This window comes from Agelaius phoeniceus, chromosome 3 (genome assembly GCF_051311805.1).
Source record: "Agelaius phoeniceus isolate bAgePho1 chromosome 3, bAgePho1.hap1, whole genome shotgun sequence".
Classification (NCBI taxonomy): domain Eukaryota; kingdom Metazoa; phylum Chordata; class Aves; order Passeriformes; family Icteridae; genus Agelaius; species Agelaius phoeniceus.
Window position 1 is genome coordinate 57,674,192 of NC_135267.1, and position 22,827 is coordinate 57,697,018.

Sequence of the window (22,827 nt, forward strand, 5' to 3'; positions counted from 1 at the left end):
AAGGTTAGAAATGAGCTCCACTATCATCGAGTTCAGTCTTTGACTAAACATCACCACGCCACAGCACTAAACCACAGCACTAAGTGCCACATCCCGTCATTTCTTGAACACTTCCAGAGATGATGACTCCACCACCTCCCTGGGCAGCCCATTCCAAAGCTTAACTGCCCTTTCAGTGAAAAAATTCTTCCAGATACCCAGCCTGAGGCCATTTCCTCTCAACCTGTCACTGATTGCCTGGGAGAACAGGCCTACCCCCACTTGGTAACAATGTCTTTTTGGATAGTTGTAGAGAGTGATGCATTTAATGTCTCCCACATTAAACAATCTGACAGTGTTTTCTAAGGAGTATTTCCTACGTCACTGAATCCTGGCCTTACTGAGAAAACGTATGTAAAATTCCTCTTACACACTGACTGTACTCTGCATTACAAATAATTAAGTTCAGATGAACAAGATCATTTTTCAAATCTTGTTAAATCTTATTAAATTAATCCTAAATTAATTTATAAAAAGTTTATACCAGTAGTTCTGCACTAATATCATCCTTTGGATTCCATAGTTGTCCATTTTTTGGACATACCATTTTTTCCATAGCACTATTTTCCCTAACTTACCAACAGAGAGTTGTTCACTCTTTTCAGATCCATTTTTGCTAGCCTAAATCGACCTTTCTTTGGTAGGCTCCTCCTGTTGAGACTCTTTCTTGTCCCTGGCACTCTGATTCTTCTTTGCACTTCTTCCAGACTGAACTGTCTTTGAATATGACTAGGAGAATTGTGTGCAATATTCCAGTTTCCATTCACCTCCTGTATGCAAGAGGTAATCTCAGGGGATCTGAGGGATGCTGGTTTGAAACAGACAGAGTCCAGATTTCCAGTTAGTTGTAAACTATAACAACCTTTAATGTTGGCTGTAAACTGCCACTGAAAGAAGTTCTACCAAGAAATAAAAGAGAGAATATCTTGTATATAATAACAATACCACATGTCCCATAAGAGTGCGAGCATCACAGGGCATTTTCCTTTTTTTAATCAGTCTGTTGGTGAAGGCTGCTTTGCTTGCCCAGCGTCTAGTAGAGCTGCTCTTTCTCTCTCTTGGCAAGTTCCACGGGCACCAGTTTCTCTCTGCGCTGGCTCACCCTGCACAAGGGCGTCCTCACGTATTTCCTGCAGAAGCACAAAACCCGCACGTGTTGGCCACTGCAGGCAGCCGGCAGCGCGCTCTCCTTGCGGGACACACCAAGGGCAGGGATGGGGGCCCAGCAGGAGGGCAGAGCACACCCCAGAGAGCCACCCCAGCCCCCGGGGTGCCCCGGCATGCCCCGGGATGGATGCCCGGGATACCCCGGGATGGATGCCCCAGGATGGATGCCCCGGGATGGATTCCCCGGGATGGATTCCCCAGGATGGATGCCCCGGGATAGATGCCCCGGGATAGATGCCCCGGGATGGATGCCCGGGATGATTGCCCCGGGATGGATTCCCCGGGATAGATGCCCTGGGATGGATGCCCCGGGATGGATGCCCCGGGATGGATGCCCCAGGATGGATGCCCGGGATGGATGCCCCGGGATGGATGCCCCGGGATGGATGCCCCGGGATAGATGCCCCGGGATGGATGCCCCGGGATGGATGCCCCAGGATGGATGCCCGGGATGGATGCCCCGGGATGGATGCCCCGGGATGGATGCCCCAGGATGGATGCCCGGGATGGATGCCCCGAGATGGATGCCCCGGGATGGATGCCCCAGGATGGATGCCAGGGATGGATGCCCGGGATGGATGCCCGGGATACCCCGGGATGGATGCCCGGGATGGATACCCCGGGATGGATACCCCGGGATGGATGCCCGGGATACCCCGGGATGGATGCCCGGGATGGATACCCCGGGATGGATGCCCCGGGATGGATGCCCGGGATACCCCGGGATGGATGCCCGGGATGGATACCCCGGGATGGATACCCCGGGATGGATACCCCGTGATGGATGCCCGGGATGGATGCCCGGGATGGATACCCCGGGATGGATACCCCGGGATGGATGCCCGGGATGGATGCCCCGGGATAGATGCCCCGGGATGGATGCCCGGGATACCCCAAGATGGATGTCCCGGGATGGATGCCCCGGGATGGATGCCCGGGATGGATGCCCCGGGATGGATGCCCCGGGATGGATACCCCGGGATGGATACCCCGGGATGGATACCCCGGGATGGATGCCCGGGATGGATGCCCGGGATGGATGCCCCGGGATGGATGCCCGGGATGGATGCCCCGGGATGGATGTCCGGGATACCCCGGGATAGATGCCCCGGGATGGATACCCCGGGATGGATACCCCGGGATGGATACCCCGGGATGGATGCCCCGGGATGGATGCCCCGGGATGGAAGCCGCGGCGGCTGCCGGCGCTGCCCCGCCTGCCCACGCGGGGGCGGCCCCGCCGCACGCTCCGCCCGCAGCGCCCGCGCAGCGCCGGCTCCCGCTCCCGCTCCGGCAGGGATGGGTGCCTTTCCCTAAGAGGAGGGGAAGGGACAGCCCGAGGGCCAGCGGCAGCACGGTGGTTAGTCCGTAAGCTAATTAGTCTATAAACAAGCTCCTTCATGCCTGCTGAGTTGCAAATATTCTCCCGTAAGCTAAAAAGTACAAATACAGGATGATACTAAGTTGTTCACATATAATGAAGTGTCTAGACTCATAGGTTAGTTTAGGTCAAAAAAAGGCCTCTGAAATCATCAAGTCCAGCTGTTAACTGAACACTGCTCTCTTCACCATGGCACCATGTCCCCAAATACCAGTCTAGATAATTTTTGAACATCTCCGGGGTGGTGATTCCACCACTTCCCAGGGAAGCCTCTTCCAACACCTTACCCACCCTTTCAGTAAAGATTTTTTTCCTAATATCCAATTTAAGCCTCCCCTGATGCAATTTGAAACTGTTTCTTCTTGTTCTGTCACTTGTTGCTTGGGAAAAGAGACTGACCCTCACCTGTCTACAGCATTTAGTAAAGACACAAGAAAAGCTCATCTACAACAGCTATCAAAATCCACATGGAGTCTTGAAGCGACATCTAGAACAAGCCAATCTGAAATACAGGATCTCTCCCTCCCATTTTCTGCATACAACCCAAAACACACAGTCCTAAATGCAAGATCAGAGTCACCCTCCCATCCAGGAATGCCAGACAGCAAAAGTGCTGGGGAGCCAGGCTTGGCTGCGTGTCCTCAAAGGGGTGCTCAAAACCCACCTTGTCTTTAGGGCCAGTCCTTCAGCACCAACAAAATGTTTGGCTGGCAGCTGAGATCAACATATGCGAGCTCAAGCCTTGAGAGAATCAGAATTTTCCTTTAGTTTCCCTTTTTTTCCCAATAGTTTCCTTTTTTTCAATAGTTTAATTTTTTTCCAATATGTGGCGCTGAAAGGTTTTGTCCCTCTGACACTTGGGGGATGCAGTCACATGCTTGGTACTTACTGTTTAGCTAGTTCCATGGATATTTGCTCCAAAGAGCATCCTTTTGTCTCTGGTATAAACATGATAACAAAAGCCAGTGATGCTAGACTCATTATTGTGTAAATGAAGCACACCCAGGACAATCCAATGAGTTCTACAAAGGAAGAAAACATATCTTTTTTAATTTTCAAATACTGCAATTTTTCTTCTTGTTGCTGTGTTTTATAGGATACAGCCCCTAATGCACAGGAGAAATTAGAAAGAAGCCAGGCTGCTATTCTCAGCTCACATATATTGAAAAAGAAGATTGGCTTTGCTTTTTCTAATACTCCTTAAGAAAGAAAATTAACACGTTCATATTGGTCCACTTAGCATGAACCTATTGGTTTATTTTATTTGCAATCACTCTGCATGAAAACAGTGAGTAGCCATTGTTACTGGTTTGTGGGAAGGCAGTGGGGATAATGAGTGCCTTGGATTTTTGCCTGGGTCTGGTTTTGGTGCACATTCTTTCTTGGAGTAATTCCAAGCATTTTTCACACTATTACAGTTGTCTCCAGCTAATCCTCGCCACCTGTCAGTGCCCAGCATTTCCACTGAGAGTCACGGGTGCTGTGCCAGAAAGTGATCCGAAAGTGAACTCTTAGTGGGGCCATCCAAGAACTGGTGGTCTTCTGAGCCTACAGTCCGGGGGCTGTAGATCCTCAGGCCGAGGGATGCACTCTGCAGCCCCTGGAAAGTAGAGTGTGTGCTGCAGTCCCCTTACCCTTTTCCCTGCTAAGATAAACCTGGGCAGTTGAGACATTTGCCAGTTGTGTCATGAGCTGAAAATTGCAGCTGAAGCTTCTGATCCAGCTGATACCTCTGCATCAGCACCTATGTGCAGATGCTGCTGGCCACTGTGACCTCCACGTGTATTCATCTGACAATAGAATTCCCAATCCTGCCTTTCTGCCATAGATGAGGAATGGATGTTTTCCTGTACTTACACTTTCATAAATCCAGATTAGACCCAGTTAAGCCAAGGGAGTTACTGGGGCTTTACAGTCTGTGAAACTGAGACCTGGATAACAGAGAGATGTACAGTAACAAGTAACGCTGCACGACAAGAGGGGACCTGCCGGGGAAACAGCTGACACTCAGCACCTGAGGTCTGCACCAGGTGGTTTTGGAGACATTTCCTTAGGAATAACTCAGATCTGGTCCAAGGACTGAGCAAGTGCTGGCAGCCAGACTGCCTACAATATGCATTTTCTTGTTTGCTTTTGTCCAAAAGCTTGTGCAGTTCAGTGATGCAAACTGATGGGCAGTGAGTGGGAGTAACTGGATGGTTTCCTTTTGAAGAAGACTCTTGATCCAATTAAAGTGAGAGTGTCAGCACAGTGAACTTTACCTGTCCTATTTTTCCTCGTTTTAATCAAGATAGTACTCAGGATGGAGGATGTGGTTTTTTCTTTCTCTCTCTCTTGCTTTTTTTTTTTTTTTTTTTTTGGAAAGAAAATGCAAGTGGGTGAAACCAATTTTAGTAATAGATCACATTCGTTTTCAAATTTCTCTTAAAAAACATCTAACAGGGTGAAAACTGCGTTGATTTTTTGTGAGTTGATTGTCTGCCTCTGTCGGAAAGTAATGTAAACTTAAGGGAAACCTGGAATTTCTACTCTCTTCTATATTTTGATTTTCAGCATGTATTTTTGTCACAATAAGACTGAAAACTAAAATTTGCAAAGCCTCATACAATATAAAATTAAAAAAATAAATTTGCTAATCAGTAAATATCAGCATTTAACCTTCCCCTTTGACTATCATCAAATTAGAAGTCATACATGGTAGTCTTCTACATTCTTACATTCAAATGTGAAAGACTTTAACCTCACAAAGACATTTTTTTCTAAAGAAAATTTTCTGAAAGCTGAGACATTCCTGTGAAAAGGAATGAATGAAATGGGATTGTGTTTAAAAAAATGTCTGATCAGAAAAGCTGTGGTCTGATCTAGAACAGAACTTGCATTGATTTCAGAAGATGCAGGACTTAATCCTAAACATTATGTATTTTCAGCCTACCAAGGCAATGTTGTTTTTAAGACCCGAGTTTCCCAGCCTGTGGAGTGGATGTGCAAGGTCTGACAGCAGCACTGTGGGGCTGAAGTTACTGGCACAAACAAAGATGTGGTGGGAATGGTGAAGTTACACCGACCCCTAAACAGAGACCTTGTCTCCTGGGCTTTCACAGCTGCAATTTTGGCAATGCTTTTGTATAAGAGAGACTTATTTTGCCCACTAGGAGAATATCAACTTGGAAGGACACAGAAAAATCTTACCAGTTACAGTCAAAAACGTCAAGGAGATGAGGAGGTTTATACCCCAGTTCATGCTAGATGTCAAAGCCATGGCCCGTCCTCTGATCCCACCAGGGAAAATCTCACTCAGGACCAACCAGGACACTGAAATACAAGGAAAGAAATGTTTCTTTGGAAGGATGACTCTTCTTGCTATAAGTCTAGGTAGTCCATGGATTCAGGTGAGGCCACCTGAAAGAATAAGTTGATTTTCAGGGGTTAGATTTGTGAGGACCCCCATTCTGCAGACAGCATGTGCAGCAATCAGCATCACCTGGGGTCACCATCCCCTCATCTCTGCCCAGTGGGTGCCTGAGCCAGTGACAGGTGGCACTGGACTGGGGAGGTGAGCTCTGACTGCACATCTGGGTATGAAAGCAAGTTCTGACTAAATAACTCTCGAGTGACATAACACTAATGGAAGTGGGGCAGCAAACCAAAGCAATCTTCAGCCTCAGAGGGGCACTGTGTGTTTATGCCACCTTATAAATCAACCTGCCACACTGAACTATGCTTGCTATTCCAGCTCTCTGCTGCACATAAATGAGATTGCTGAGGTATAAATGAAGAGAGAGGAACTGATTTTTGACTCCTTCATATCACGTCACACCACACCACAGGTGATCTAAATGCTGGTGCTGCTAGCTCCCAAAGCAAATTCAGACATGAAGAGCTGGCTCTGTAATCACCTTGATAGCAAGAGGGAAAAAAAAAAAAGATACATTTTTGTACTGTTCCTGATTATCAGAAAACAAATGAACAAGAACCCATACACAAACAAACCCAAAGCCCAGCCAAAAACCTGCTCCACCCTCTCCTTTTGTTGACAAGCAAGATGCATTAGCAAGATGTTGCTGCATGGAGAGGCTCTGGGTTAGCAGGTGACTGGCACAAGAGCAGCAAGGTACACATGGCTGAGCTGTGTCTTCAGGCCCTTGGCCATTATAAATCACTCATCTGTGCTGTTATTTCTGCAAAATTACAGATAGGAGTCTACCCAGAACACTTGCACTGGGCAGTGTAAAAGATACATTCTAAAACCAAGCTCCTCTATGTCCAAGTGTGTTTCACCGGTAAAGGTAGGAAAAAAAAGGTTGTCCAGGAGGAAACTAGAAAAGCTGAAATGGGGAAAAAACCCCTGAGTTTAGAGTCAATAGAGCACATTTGAGCAAATTCTAGATTTCATAGTACCATAGATTTGAATTTTTTTTTTTTTTGTGGATTTGGCCCAGATTTTTATATTTCTTAAAGAAAAAAATAAAAAAGCTTCGCTCCTGCCATGGGAGTGAACAGAAGAGTGATAATTTTATTACAGAGAATCAAGACCACACTTCATAATGGCCTAACCCTGTTGGGCACAGTCAAGTGGCCCACTTGAGGACCTGAAAAGCAAAGCAGCAAGTAATCAAGAGGCAGAGGAGCCATTCTGAGGTGTGCATTCACAGCCCCTACAGCTCATCTCCACAGGGCAGCCTGCCGGCCAGCACACAGGCTCAGCTGCAAAAAGAGTTACACACCAAAAACTGGCAAAAGAGATATTTACTGTCACATTAGAATTAAAATAAAGATTGAAGGAATCCAATCCAAACCCACTTTCTGCAGGGCATAAACCAACCTCCAGGAACAAAGCAGTGCTCTGGGCACGGGAGGACAGCTCATGCTGCAGCTGAAATGTGTGGCACTGCAGCAACTCCAATACCATGCAGTTTTCCAATGACAGACTGGCCCTTTCAGCCTAACTGATAATTTGTCTGGAGGTTTGAATTGTGTTGTTTTCCTGTTAAGAAACCAAAATACTTGAGGATCTGCATCAGCTGTAATAGTGGTTAGCTGCTTTTATTGCAACCACTTATTTAGTACTGACAGATGCCACCAAAACACCAGGACTGTTCTTCAAGTCTGCTCATGGTAGCTACACCCGCTGGCATGTCCCTGACCTCTGCCTAGCTGGCAAGGAGCAGATAGGCTCGTTCCCCAGGGAGAAAGAGCAGTGGTAGAAATCTGACACTACAGTCTGTTTACTCCTCTCCCCAAGCTGAAGCAGCAATAACCATCGATTCTTTGCTTTTAGCACCTCTCTGGGATTGTGTTTACTATTTGTACCTTTGCCAAAAAGCAGCAGCTGCTGCAGGTATGGCAGGGATGTGACTTGCTCTGGGGAAGCCAGCAGCTAGGTTCAGGCTCCCATTCATAATGACTGCTGCTGCCTTCTGTGCCGTGCACACAGCACTGCAGACATTTAACCTTCACACTCCCAAAGTCGCTGCCAAGCCACCCCTGTGCTCTGCCTTCACCAGCCTGAACAGTGGCATTCTCCAGGGGAAATCAGCCTGTCCTTGAAAAGAGGATCCAGATACCACCGTCCACCCTCCAGCCCTCCATCTGCTGTGCAATCCAGCAGTTTTCCCAAGGGATGCTGCGATAGCAATCACACTCTGTAGGTTTCAGTGTCCACTCCGGCCACCCCCAGCTGGTGGGAATGGATGGGAAAAGAGCTGGTGATCCCCAGGTGAGAGGTAGGTAAGAGATGAGGCTAAGCATGATTCTCTGTGCTCAATTCAACAACTGCAGGGCTTGTTGCTGCAGGCAGTAACTCACCTTTGCTGACCTGCAGTGTGTTGTGTGTTGACAGCAGTTAAGAAAAACTGTGCAGTTTAATGGTTCTTTATTATGGTACAATATAGAGAAAAGAACACACGCTGCAAATGCAGACAGAAATACTGCATTGGCTCAGAAAGCTTAACTGTTTCATTAAATATCACAGAAACTAGATGGCCTGATAGTCCATGCCCAAGTGGAAAGAGAAGAGGATTCAGATATAATATACAGCCCCATGACCAGGATGGTGACATCCACCTCTAAACAAAGTCACAGGGGCTGTGCAAGCAGGAAGCAGAATAGTAATGGAAGATTTCAGCTAGTCCCATTAAGACTGAATAAATCATGCATAATTGAGCACAGTGCTGGGAGTACATTTTACATACCAGAGATGATGGTTCCGTTAAGCATTTTGTTGGATATTTAATGAGAGAATAAAAGGCAAATTGTGCTTCAGTGCTGAGCCTGGGTAGTTCAAGATGCAACCATGAGCAAGATGCTCTGTTACACTGGTTATAACATTTAACATTCAATATTCTTGTAGAAAGGGAAAAGCCAAGAGCCTACCACATTTTGTTTTGAAAGGAGAACAATATTAACATAAGCTTCCTTTCTATAAAGATCAGAGTAAGGCCTTCAGTGGTGCTGTGGAGAAAGTTTAAACTACATGGTTGAAGGCTTAAAATATACATACAAACAAATGAATGAGAAATAGCACAGATAAACTACTGAATGAAGAAAACTGTTAGAAATAGGAAAGTGCCTTTAGAAAAGGCATACATTGTGCCTAGACAAAGAAAACACAGTATGACTGCTGAAATGTTACTTGCAGTATCATCATCAGGCAGCCAAGTGTTTTGAGCGTGCTGGCTGAGAGGATGAGAGGCCAGGGACAGAGGCAGTGGCATCCCAGGATTAAAGAAACATTCCACTGGGATGCAGGAAGGGATCACTCTGCTAGACTGTACCGAGCTCCTAGCTGGAGCTAGGATAAAGCTGACTAATATCAGCTGGAAAGGGGGATGGCTACAGTGTCTTGTAAAAAGAGTTCTAAGGAAAACCATGTCATTTTGAAAGAGTTAAGGAACACGGGGTAAGACACAAATGAGACACTGTGCTTTTCCGTCTCAAAGAGCTTTGGTGAAGTGTTTGGGATAGAAGAGCAGCGAGCTTAGTCACATCCTAAAAGATACAAACTAAGAGAATCCAAGTGAAATTACCAGATACAGCAGTTAGGTGAGGCAGAAGGATATGCTTTTTCACACAATGTGTATTTCAGCCCTGGAACTCACTATCACAAGATACTTCCAATGTGAAAAGTATTGGTCAGCTAAATCATTAAATGCTGGGTGTCAAACATTATTTCTCCATATGTGTGAAAAAAAGATCCATCCAGAACTATTGTTCACAATAGTAAAAATAATTCCTCAATATTTTTCTTGAAGTTTTCTAAACTACAGATAGGCAGAAGGCTAACTGTGCATGCTGCATGGGCCTCTTCTTCTGCATTGTCTCTCAGCACTTGTTATTGGCCGGAGGTTTTATGGTTGGAGGCAGGGTAACACACTGATTAAGTGGACTTTTTGTTTGAGCCAACATGGCCAAACTAATGAACTTTATACCTGGGCTGTAAGCAAAGAAACATCTCAAACTTCATGTGACGTCTTCCTTCCTTACTTCCTTACTTTACTGCTATGAAGTAAATAAATTTTTAAAAGAGAAAATAACATACATCAGAGAAGCAGAAAAATCTGAGAATAACTGAGAAATACTGTGAGCTTGAGGGTGCTCAACATCCAAGTGAGGCACATGAATGAAAAACGTCCTTGTTTTGACCTTTTCCTGCCAGGAGGTAGAAGTAAATTGGAAGCTGCTCAGCAGCTCTTATTAGTGAAATATTAGATTCCCTTGGTATTAATTTGTTGCTTGGCAATTTTTTTCCTGTACCTGCATTGTGTGAGATCAAATTCTTTATGGTGAGATTCAGAAAATGGCCATTGCAATACCTGAAAGAATTCAGGTTTCTGAGGTATAAACTCTGGAAAGTGATTAATTGGACTTACAGCTTAGGAGGGAAGTGGGCAGAAGTACTTTAGATTTTGAAAAGGAGGACTGGGTTGTTAACAAAACAGGGTCCAAGCAAAGATAAGGAAGATATGAAGTAACACAGACCATCTAAGAGTGTGTAACAAATGATCAGAGCTGGGGAAGGATGCAAACAAGTCACTGCAAAGCTGCCATGAGATGGCGGGACTTGGCTAATGACTGGCTTTGCCAAGACCAGATTTTTACTCCAGGCTTATTAAACCCAACAGGTTTTTCATTTTCCTGGCTTCTGGCTTTGCTGGGTATTACCAGAAAGAGCCAGGTGGCCACCCACTTCCCACTAAAGGCCAGGTTCAGCAGATCTTGATTTCAAAGGGCACGTTGTGCCCTCAAGGGGATGGCAGGAGCCTTCAGAGTGGGTGCTGGTGGTGAGGTGTGTGCCTGTGAGGACACTGGGACAGAGCTGGGCTTGGGGGACACGTGTGCTGCTGTCACACACCAGCACTGTCCCAGCACGGCTCCAAGCACCCACATAATGTAACTCTGGCAAAGGCTTTCACAGAAGATCCAGTGGAAGTCATCTGGGGGTCTGGCAAAAGTGAGGGATGCTTAAACTGGAAAAAGGAGAGTGTGGGAGGGAATTGGTCCTTTTCCAAAGCAGATAAAGGAGATATGACACACAAAAAGTGGACTTACATTCTGCCCCACAGTTTTGTAGATGATTGTGACTGGTGTTAAAAATCTCTGACTTTGCTTAACAAGAGACATCTTTCTCTCTGCCTCTGCCCCATAATATGAAACTGAAATGGCTGCTCAAAATTAATAACTGGCAAACATAGAGCAAATGTGCAGCTGTATTGCTTTGGAGAGCGTGTGAGCTGCCAGCAGAGAGCCAGCCTGACAGGGTCAAGTCCTACCCTGTATGTGCCCATCAAAAGGAGTGGAATTACTGTATTGCTGTGAGATGGGGAGTCAGGAGAAGCCTCAGCTTATCTTACACCTCTGGCTGCATCCTGATCTCTGCAGATGAAGGCTATAAATATAAATATGTACTTTAATACTATGGCTGCCAAGGTGTTTCTCTCCAAGCAACAGACTACTGGTTACAAGATACCCGATGCCACTGATGATCCAGAAGGAGCTGACGTGGTGTGTGGCAAATCTAAATTCTTTTTCTTTTCTTCTGGTACACCACAATTCTATTTCTATTGGCTAACCCTTTAGGCTGACTCCTTGGAGTAACATTATTAGGACAAGTGGGATTTAATCCTTTTTTTCCCTGGGGCTGTATCAGAGTGCATAAAAATTGTTGCCCAGTGTTTGTGCTATTTGCATCACTGTCTAATAGACAGGTTGAGCACTCCCATGTGGTTTTTTAAGGAGCCTTGTGGTGGACCACTGAAATCACTCATGCCTCCTCCAGTTTATTATAGAGCAGCGGGAAGGGTTTGAAGGAAGATAGTGATTCCAAAGCATTACCTCCATCATCTGTGCTCTGGGCCACTTGAGAAGGAGGGCAGTGAGATGCAATTCACATCTGATTTTCTTAGCTATCCTTCCTCCCTTAACCTTCTCAACAGTGGTGCTGCTTTTTAATGATTTTTTTTGTTTGTTTTACTATTCAAATTTTCATCTCCATGAACTTGAAAGAAATGGATCATATGGGCTTTCCTTTTAAATGCAAGGTGTTCAATATATTCTTAAAAATGTTTGCAGTGGTCCTCAATTACTGTCCATTTTCATCTGGAAAAAATAGTCATAAATGAGATTTTAGAGGTGATTACTGGGCAAGAAGTGATATATAAGGATCTAGAAATGGTAGAATTCTCTTAGTTAATGTGATTTGTAGACTATCCTGCCCAAGAAAAGTGCTCAGCAGAAAATCTATCAGTAGAATTGTCCTGTTTCAGCTGGTAGAGAATCCCTTTGCTTCTGAGTAGCTGGTACAGTGCTGTGTTTTGGATTTGGTATGAGAACAATGTTGATAACACACTGATGTTTTAGTGTGCTGCTGAGTAGTGCTTTACCCTAAATGAAAGATTTTCAGTTTCCTATGCCCAGTTTTCCATTCCCAGTGAGTAGGCACCCAAGAATGTGGGAGGGAGCATGGCCAGGACAGTTGAAAGGAACTGGCCAAAGGAATATTCTATACTACATACAGAATATATATTCTATTCTAGAGCATCATGCCCAGATTATAAACTGGGAAGAGCTGGCTGGGAACCACTGATCACTGCTCAGGAACCACTGATCACTGCTCAGGAAAAGTCTGGCCATCAGTCAGTGGGAGGTGAGCAATTGTGTTGTGCATCATCTGTTTCTCTTGGTTTTCATTCCTCTCCCTCTCTGCCTCTTCCCTTTTCATCATAGTCATTGCTATTATTGTTATAATCATTATTATAATTAGAATTATTCTTTTTGTTTGTTTATTTCAATTATTAAACTGCTCTTAACTCATGAGGTTTAACTTTTTTTTCTCCAATTCTCCTCCCTAGTGGGCAAGGGGCAGGGGAAAGTGTGAGCCACCAGCTGTGAGGTACTTAGCTACCAGCTGAAGTTAAAAAAGAAGAATGTATCATAGCCTTGCTGTTGGCAGATATGCTGATAGTGTGTACCTCTTTTCAGGTACCCTAAGAAAAGTTGTTTTGAACTGATGTGTGAGATGACAATTCTGTTTGCAACTGGATACCACAGTCACATTTTCTCTCATCCTTTGTTATGCAGACACTCAAATTCTCCCATCAAGACAGAACCACGTGCAGAGTGGCAGAAAAGAAAAAGAGAGAAAAAGGAAAAATTTTTAAAAGCTTTCAAGGGAGAATATGCTTACTATAATAAAACACATACTGCCATCCAAAAAAGGACTTTTAATTAAAACCTGAAATATGTATTCCTGTTTGTGGGTGTTTATTTGTTCAGAATATTGAATCCAGGATAATCCTTTGAGGCATTTGCGGAGGAATGACTGCAGAAGCCAGAAGCCCTAATTCATGAGGAAGTTCTATGTGAATTAGTTCAGCTTATCACATATTTCTCTTCTACAAAGTATGCAGAGGAGAAATTACCCAGTTGTGTGGGTAACCCTGTTTTTCCAGTACCCAATGGCTACTGGTGGTCCTTGAGGGGTTGCACAGCAGAAAAAACCTGTTGTGACACAGCAACTGGGGACAATTTAGGCCTTTGCTCTTGAAAAACAGAGATTTTATTTGTGCACATGCCTCACAAAACTTCCAGTAGAAAGGATAAGCAGCGTTTTACAACAGTGACTTATTTAGTGAGCAGCCTGTAGTGATCCAGGCTTTTTTTAAGTTCCTCACAGGAAATGGCTGCCCCTGCTTTGCTTTGGTTGCTGCTGGAGGAAGGCAGTGAGGAGGAAGGTGTGAAGGCTCTGGGTTTAGCCACCACAAAGTGTCTTTTAGTTCTGTTTCTTCCATAAGAGTTTTCTGCACTTAGGGTTGATTTTCCAATGCAGCAGAAGCTGGGTGCCCTCCTGCATGACCTTTCCCTTTGAGAAAATCTTCCTGGCTTTCCTCCCAGAGCTCAGTGTGGCACAGGAACTTGGATGCCATGGGAGAAACAGTCTCCTGCCTCCATGCACTGACTTACCATGCTCTCTGTGCTTTGGCTTCACCTTCCTCAGCAGAGCCAGTAAGTCATGTGATTGATGACACATTTTTACCTTTTCAGCATAACTATTTCCTCATACTTTATAGTACCTGTTTTAGTTTCATGAATTTTACAAGTGAAATAAAATACTGACTTTGCACTTGAAGTCCTACTGACAGTTTTAGTTTCTGCACAAAGCTGGCCCAAGATTAGCTTGCCTCTAAAAAATTCTTCCCCAGCCCTCCTTCCTAAAGGAAACTGGATTTTATGAAGCTTGACAGATGACCTGCAAACATTTTACTGATTTCAGTATCAAAAGGATCTTGTCTCCTAGAACATGGTTAAGGAAAACAATATGAGCTAAACTTTAAAATTGTGCATAATTTTAAGCACAGGCTCCATTTCTCTTATGCAATGCCTTTGTGTCAATGGGTTTACTAACATAGAACTATTAGTAAAGAGGTATTTACACTATGCAGAGCACCAAGCTCAGGATACTGAATCAAATCCCTCTTTATGTGGAGCATAATATGCCAAACCACAGGAAGTCACCTACCTTTTCAACAGCAGATTGAACCACTGTCACTGCAGAGACACAGGAAGAGTGGCTGGGGCATGGTGTGGTCTCTCCCTCTTTTCACAGCAGCCAGGGCTCTGTCTCTCAGAAGGCAAAGCCTTTGGCCTGATGCACCAAGACTTTCCCTCATTAACATATTAGAGTTACAAACAGGAACACAAATGTCAGTGAAAATCATGTTTCTGATTTCAGATGCATTTCAATATACAGTTTAAATTCAGTCTTGGGGATGAAATATAATAACATAATAAAACAATTAAGAAGCTCCCACTGACATTCCCATGTCTCATTATCATAAAAGCAATTTTTCCTTCTTGTGACCTTTTTGACACTTACAAAAGCCCCCCAAATTTGTAGGTTTTATCAAGTGAGATAAGACAAACCTATTCATTTTATATTTTAGAAAGCAGCCTCTGCAATTTGGAATCCTAGAATTAATATCCAGCTATCCAAAAATATCTTAAATTGGCTTGCACTTCACTACTACTAATCAGCCTTTGAAAAGGCAAACCTATTCTGGGATAGTTTGATGTGTTAACAAGAGGTTCCAGATAAACTTTATCTGGGGCAGGGAAATAGGGAGAAGTGGGCAATTTACAACCCTTGCTTTATTTTTCATTTTGGTATGCCTTGTCTTTCTACTGCAGCTTGGTAGTACAGACAGTATGAAATAGAGGCCATGTGAGGCAGCATTTGAATAGCCCAGGAATGATGAACTAGATAAGCACGTGGAGTGTCATATTCAAACCACATGGATGCATGCATTAAAAGACTATTCAGTACAAAAAAAACAGTGCTAGGAATCTTGTCATAAAACAAAGAATCCAAGATAATTTTTTTTTATTATCTGAAATAGGACTTTCTGTACTGTTTCTCAGTGAAACATGCATATTCCCAAGGTTTATTATCTTCATTAAATTCCAACATAGCATTTAAGCACTGGATTGGTTTTGAAAACTCGATTTAGTCCCTACCACTCTCCCATTTTCCAGAGTAAACCACAAAAAATCATAAAATTTATGCTTCTAATTTCTGTGAATTTTAAGGTCAGGCCACAGCTGCTGGGAAAATGTAGAAACTCAAAAATAAAACATTGTAAACAAATGTCATGCAAGGCAATGTTGAGCATGAATGTCTGTTAAGATAAGATTCCTGTGCACTACAAATTAATATGACATGCTTTTAGAAGCCTGAAATACTGCTTTAATGTAGGAGATAGTGATGTGAATTCTAGGTTTTGATCTGATTTTTTTACTGGTGTTTTCCAAGACAGTGCAAAACCATTAAGCACACAGTATTTCAAAACACAGGAACAGCCAACTAAATCCATAGAAGGTTCAGAATTTCCACACTAACAGTTCTCATTCCCACAAGATTGTCCAGTTTCAGGTGAAGCATTTGGTGGCCAAAATGAAGCCCAAGAGCATTAAGGGGCAGGGAAAAAGCATCCTGTGCAATCTGGATTGTCAGGATGGCTGGAGGTATGACCTCTGTCATCGAGTCCCTGGGCTGTACAGTGTCATGTGTCAAACCAGCTGTTCTGGGCTTTGTTACAGATGCATTTAGTGACTGAGGTGAAAGACATGTAAAGGTTCAGCCTTTAACTGTGTTAGTGAATCTACTCAGGTAGCCAGTTAATCTAACAATCACAGGACCAAAGACAAAGGGATTATATTTGCCTCCAGTATAATTCTCTGGGCTTTATGGCAGTGTTCCAGCTCTGAGTCTTGTGTCTTGTCTTGTCTCTTGAGTCTTATTGATTAAACCAATAAAACACAGAGAGAGACCACCACAAACCACTCAAGACTGTATAAGAAAGACAGTGATGGATTGAGGATGGATTTACTTCCTTCTTCACCTCTATGAATTTCACTTTTCTTGTGAACCTTGCAGCTTTCTTCAAACCTCCTTGATCTTTCTTGCCTGATCCTTCTTCTCAATTTTCTCCAATGCTGTTTTAAAGCTGCATTTAAATGACTCCAATGCTCACAATGAGACATAGAGAAAACAAGTGGGTTTTTACATGGGAATAGAATAGAATAGAATAGAATAGAATAGAATAGAATAGAATAGTTCAGTACAAAGGGACATACAATGGTCATCTAGTCCAATTGCATGACCACTTCAGGGCTTACCAAAAGTTAAAGCATACTACATGTGGAATGCTGTCTAATTTAGTTTCCCAGTCATCCTAAAGTTCCTTTAACAGCCAGTAAAGAAGGGAGCATTGTGCCAAAGGAAAGGTCACAGATTTCACAGGTTTCACAGAATATGCTGAGTTGGAAGGACCCACAAGGATCATTGAGTCCAACTTTTAAGTGAGTGGCCTGTACAGGGATTGAACAGAGGCTGAACCCACAACCTTGGTTTTATTCACACCATGCCCTGGTAAGAGAGCAGGGGTCTGAAAGTCCCACGTTGGTGAAGAAAATATCAGTCTTTGTTGATAATCTGAGGAATCTGGCTCCTGCATCAGTTGGATTCCCAAACACATTGAAACATCTGTTCCATTTTAGGTACAAATTATCTCAGTTTTAAAGTATTCATTCAAGCTGATATAAATTTAACTCAGATATACTCAATATGGCAAATCTGCCTAGGTTTAAACTAGAAATCGACATCTATCATCCTAAACTACACTTTCATCAGTAAAAATTTGCTCTTAAGGTGTGCCCTCTCTAGGGGCTTGTCTTTACCAACTTCTCTGCACAGGTTTTGCTCCTCCCAGGGCTGATGATCCACACAGAGAGCTCCCACAGCAACAAGATGGTGCATCACAGTAAGGCTTGCTGGAGACCACAGTCCCTGCACCATCTTGGGGGAACTCAGCCTGGTGGGCACAAAGCCACAACCCTGGGTCTTTCATGTGGGAGGAGTTTAACCAGTGTGAAACTAGTAAAACATGAAGGCAGGCTTGGTGGCCTGCCAGCCTTGCCTGCATTAGAATAGAGATAGTGACTGTAGTGACTACAAGCCCCTGTTTTGTTCACCTGTGTTTATCCTCTCTTGTGCCTGCTCCAACAACTTTGAATCTGCCTGCTCTAAGTGCCTCTGCATCCACACAAGGAGAGAAGGGAGATGTTAGGGATCCCCAAATGCAGGAGGAGCATTAGTCTGAGGTGGTTATGAGTGGCTGAGAGTCCATCAGAGAGTCATCCTGGGAGGAAGTGCTGTCCTCAAAACTGCAATGTCCTAATTTTGTGGGTCCTGTGCTTGCCCTCCCCTTGTACAAGGTCTGCAGACACACTTTGTATCCACTGAGAGTCTGGACCTCACAGCCCTGGGCACTGGTGTGCTGCTCCCAGCAGTCAGCTGGGTCTCCTGTTTTGTAGGTAATGTGCTCACTTCCGGAGCTAAGAAGAAAGAGTGATGAGCACGTGATTTTTTTCCAGTTTTCCAATCAGAAATATTCACCTGATGGCTGAGGCTAGCAGATGGCTGCAGAGGCCATTATATCCCAGCCTGATAAGGCTTCCTGTGGATATTTAATTTCACTCTTTAACAGGTATTTAGCAATACCCAAGTACTGCCAACACTACAAGCATCCATTCATGGGAGCTATGATTCAATGGGACTGCAAAAGCAACATGGAAAATCAGGGTTTGCAATAAATTCTAAACCCCTCTTCCAAGACCTGGTTATACACTTGTTGACCGTAAGTATGTTAAAAATACATGGATAGATAAATGTATTTCTTTGTGCCAAACCCTGAAACCCAGGAAACACTTCTCCAGCTGCAGACACTGACTTGCCTTGGGTGTGTTGTGCCCACAGGAATCTGAGTGTAAAGAAGGCTCTAAGTGCTTGGATCTGCAGCTCCAAGTTGTTGCCTGAAAGAGGAGTTTGTCTCCAAGAGAAGAGATCTAGAGTTTATCCCTTGGCTCTGAAGAGCCACACAAAACTGGCAGCTGCTCTAGGACATGAAGTAATAGAACATCTTTGTCCCAGGTTGGCAGAGACATAAGTACCTTCGGACTTTTTACAACTAAGTTTTGGAGTTTTGAGGATGATTCATGTCATGAAATTGCCCCTCAGTCTCACTTGTAGGTGTTTTTGTGGATTTTCATCTGCATGCTCAGCATGAAATGCCATGAAGCCAGCAGAGCTGATGTGATTTGCTCCACCAGATTATCCCAAAGTTCATTGGCCAACTGCCTAAATGCTTTTGCAGTTACACAGAAATGTGTTTAAAGGACTCACAGAGGAAGAGCTCTTGTGCTAGGCACCAATGCCATACATGCAGTCCAAATGCATACATTTGACATCCCTCTCTCATTAAAGGTGTTCCTCATTCCACACCAAAAAATCCTTGAGATGTTAATGGATTCCCTTGAACTTCACTCCCACAGTATGTGCAAAGAGGTACTGCCCAAGTCCTGTTTTGCTCACTTGCCTTTAACTTGCAAGAACAAATTCCAACTGGGAAAACAGACTTTCTGTTTGGTCCAGAATCAGTCGGCATTACTTGCTTCTCAGCCTAGGATTTCTTGGAGCCACTCTGACTTCTTCTTGATAAAGAGCATTGCCTCTAGACCCCATTGCATCCTGCATACCTGTGTGTGGTGCTACTGTATTTCTTCCAGCTATTTACTGATGAGATCATCTCACTCAGGGAAATACGGGGGGAAGTTGTCCCTAGTTAGTATTTGATCATAAATGGTGCAAAAGGAGATGGTCAAGGCAGAAAAGCAGATCTGTGGTAATGGGTGCAACCTGATATCTGAATTTTGTTCACTGGGTCTGTGAGGAGAACAGCAGAGCTCTGGGCACCCACTCTGTTTCAGAGAGGCTATAGCTGCCCTACAGTTGCTAACCAAGAGAACTCTTTTGCACATACTCTATCCAAACACAGGAATGCTATACTTACAGCCTTATTTTGGAAAATAAGTCTGACATCCCAGGAGCATGGCTTTCCTCGTTCTGGCATCCCTACATGTTGCACCACACACAGTGGTGAATGAAGGAAGTGACACCTCTTTATGAGAAAGGACCTCTAGTTTTTGCCCCTCAAATGGTTTGAACACAGCAATTGGCAAATTAGATGCCCTGAAACTATTTCAGTTAATACTGTGCCATTTAGTAAGTGTTCATGCACGGTAATAGCCCTGACTAGTTTATTTCTGTGTGTTCTTTATGTTAAATTAATTTCCAAGGTCACATTGAGTGATCACATTTTGGCTTGGGTGATGAACTGGTGATCTACCTCCACACCACACTCGTCTCATCAGCCTGCACTCATTGGCCCCTGTGAAAGGCACAGCACTGCTTCTGCCAGGCCCAGACTTCTCCCGTCCCTCCCCTGTCCACATGCAGCAGGTTCCAATGCTTCTCTCCACAAACATGTGCTGCAAACAACCAGGAGCCCTCTCACACTCCTCATCCTCCACATGGGAGCCAGGAGTGGTTTCTTTAGGGCTCTGCAGGCATCATTCCCTCCTGAGAATGGCTGATCCTTCTTTGTCCTTTCTGACACACAGACAAAGGGTAACCCAAGACAAACGAGGGTGTCAAGCAAGCCCCCTTAGCTAATGACTGAATGCCTTGAAACACCTCTGCAAACACCCCAAGAGAAATGGCATGTGCTGTTCTGCGGTGTGATGCAACACTGATTTGTTGCATCTACAAAACGTCCTCATAATTGTGTGAAATTGAGTGTGAACAACTTGAAATTGCAGTTCATCAAACATAATTAAACTGAAACACAGCAGCAGAAATACCCCTTTTATCTTGTGTAAGGGCTGATAATATAAATACAGAGCACCCCAGAATCAAAAAATTGACTAAGCAGATGCTTGCTAGTCAGTGAATTCTTTTGTAATGCAAAAATGACTTTTATCTCTCACTGTCTATTTTTGAATGCTCATCATTGTGATGCCTGGGTGTTTTGATAAAGGGCAATAAATATATTTAGCATATGCTTAGTTCATTTAAAAAATCAATCTACTTTATGTAATTTGGCAACAAAAGAGAAATCATTTATAAATGTCTGCTACATTAATCTGGATTGTAACTCTCTTCTATGAGCATTAAAAAAAAATAAAAAGGGTAAAAGTACAAAGTACAAAGTACTTAAAAAGAAGATGATAGAGCTCAGATTGTGTGATCTGTCCTGTAAACAGTGTGGCATCTCCTAATGGTCCTACATAAAGTCTCCTTTATCCCCACAGAACATAGTGCAGCACAGACTCAAAATAAAGTGGGTGAATTTATTCCAGAAATGGCCTTGTGGTGTGGAAAGAAAGGAGCAAGATCTTCTCTGCTCTTCATCCAAAAGATGTCAATTTGATCTACCAAGAGAGGCATTCTCAACACCACCTTCACCTTAGCCAGCCATTGCATGGGGGCAGGCATTGCATGGAGCATGAGTTCCCACTGAAAACACAGTGGGGCAGGTGCTACAGTGCTTTTGTCCCCAGGTGCTCCAGGCACAGCCTGGACACAGCAGCCAGCCAGTGCAGCCTTGATGCCTCCTTCCCACTGACCAGCAGGCAATGGAGAACAGTCTGGTCCAGAGCACAGGCCAGATTTAGAGATGAGTAACATAAACATGTTAAAACTATTTACTTTACATAAGCAGAGTGCCTCATTTTTTTTCTTTACACTAAGACAGGTTCACTGGGTTTAAGAAAGCTAGGCTTTGAAAACACATTCAGGGATTAGGGCTCCAAACAGGAGATGTTGTAGGCTGTACAAGAGACACAAATTATAATCCTGCATCCCAATCCAGACTATTCAAGCATGATAGATCCTTTGAAGATTCCAACAATCTCTTGGTTGTCTAACTCTTGCATTTTCTATACTTTTTAACTGAAATTTTAACTGAACAGTGTGCTTTCAAGGCAGGAAAATGCCTTGAAAGGACTTAGCTGCAATTTGAAATGCCTGTATCTCTGCTAGATCTGGCCTTCACTTGCTAGGCAAACACATCTGTCAGTACAAATTGCCTCACAGTGGCTTTATACATGATTTCTCCATGATGGAGCTGAGAGGGTGTCTGTTCTTTCCCATTTTCTGTTTGAAAGCATTTGAGCTCTCAAGTCAAGAAAGAGGTCAAAAAACAAGCACTGGCCTCAGAGACTTCTCAGATCTGCCTGGAAAACACATCAGTTTTTGTAGCCCTCAAGAAAATAGACACTGTTCTCATTAACTGTACATTAGGCCAACTCAAATGACTAAGAACCCGTTTACAGCCAGGTCACCAGGAAAGCAGATTTCAGCAGGAGGCCAAGACTGAACATGTGACCCCACTCTAAGGGTCATTAAATATATGTTTGAAATGCCCAAATAAAAGTTCAAGTAACATTTTCTTTTCTTTGCACTTTACCTCCTTGTTTTTGAACCTATGTCACAGAAAGCAGAATCCAGCCCCAAGACAATCTTCAAGGGAAGGAATAATGCTGTAATAACACAGTCAAGCTTGCAACCCTGGCAATGAATGCTTATCTCACACTGCTCTCCCTGTGAGCAATGTTTAAAATAAATAAATACTGCAGGGGAGTTGTTGTTAGCACAATTGTTGGGTTGTATCCTTGTGACAAGCTTTTTATCATAATAGTACAGGAGAGTACAGTTTGTTTGCAATGCAAGTTTGAGCCAGAGTGCAAGAGCACATAAAGTCTGTTAATAAATAATGGGCTGGGCATGTGGGTTTTGCAGAGCGACTTAAAAAGTCAACCCCTTCAAAGTACAACATTATGCAAGTGCTATTGAAACAAAACAAAAGAAAACAGAGCGATTTAATTTCTAGTCCCTTGGAATGACAGACATCCTCTCCCTCGGGAGAGAGTGAGACCTGTGCAAGTGTGATGGCAGGTGCAGCAGTACAGTGTCAGCTGTACAGGAGCACACCTTTGTGCCCTCCCACTTGTGCTGTTCCACCCAAGCAGTGGCAATGGTACTACGGCTTGCTCGTGAATTATGGTACCTTGAATGTGTTTTCCATATCTGAAGACTATTACACCGTCAGAGGGACAGATCCTCAGCAGGACTCAGGTTGGTATTTTGTGGATTTGACAATGTCATACCATACAGAGGTCCAGAGCTTATCATTATTTTGGGTTTAGGAGCTAGCAGCAGCAAATGCCTACATCCTAACCTTCCCAGTGTAAGGACACAATAGACTAGAAAGAGGAAAGATAGCCGGGGGCTCCATAATTTTGCTGTACAAAGCTAACAGCAGTTCTTGACTGGAGAGGGAACAGTTAAT

General features: G+C 43.9%; 1 protein-coding gene across 2 annotated transcripts in view; it reads right to left on the bottom strand.

The window, feature by feature from the left end:
- Positions 1-880: 880 nt before the first annotated feature.
- The window catches only part of SLC2A12 (solute carrier family 2 member 12), a 38,007-nt gene continuing 16,060 nt past the window's right edge, over positions 881-22,827 (bottom strand). For both annotated transcript variants that reach the window (XM_077175347.1, XM_054630184.2), the window contains exons 3-5: positions 5,777-5,899; positions 3,477-3,609; positions 881-1,169 (exon numbers count right to left, since the gene is read on the bottom strand). In XM_077175347.1, the coding sequence (XP_077031462.1) occupies positions 1,073-1,169; positions 3,477-3,609; positions 5,777-5,899 (353 nt within the window). In that variant the 3' untranslated portion in view covers positions 881-1,072. The remainder of the gene's footprint in view (positions 1,170-3,476; positions 3,610-5,776; positions 5,900-22,827) is intronic.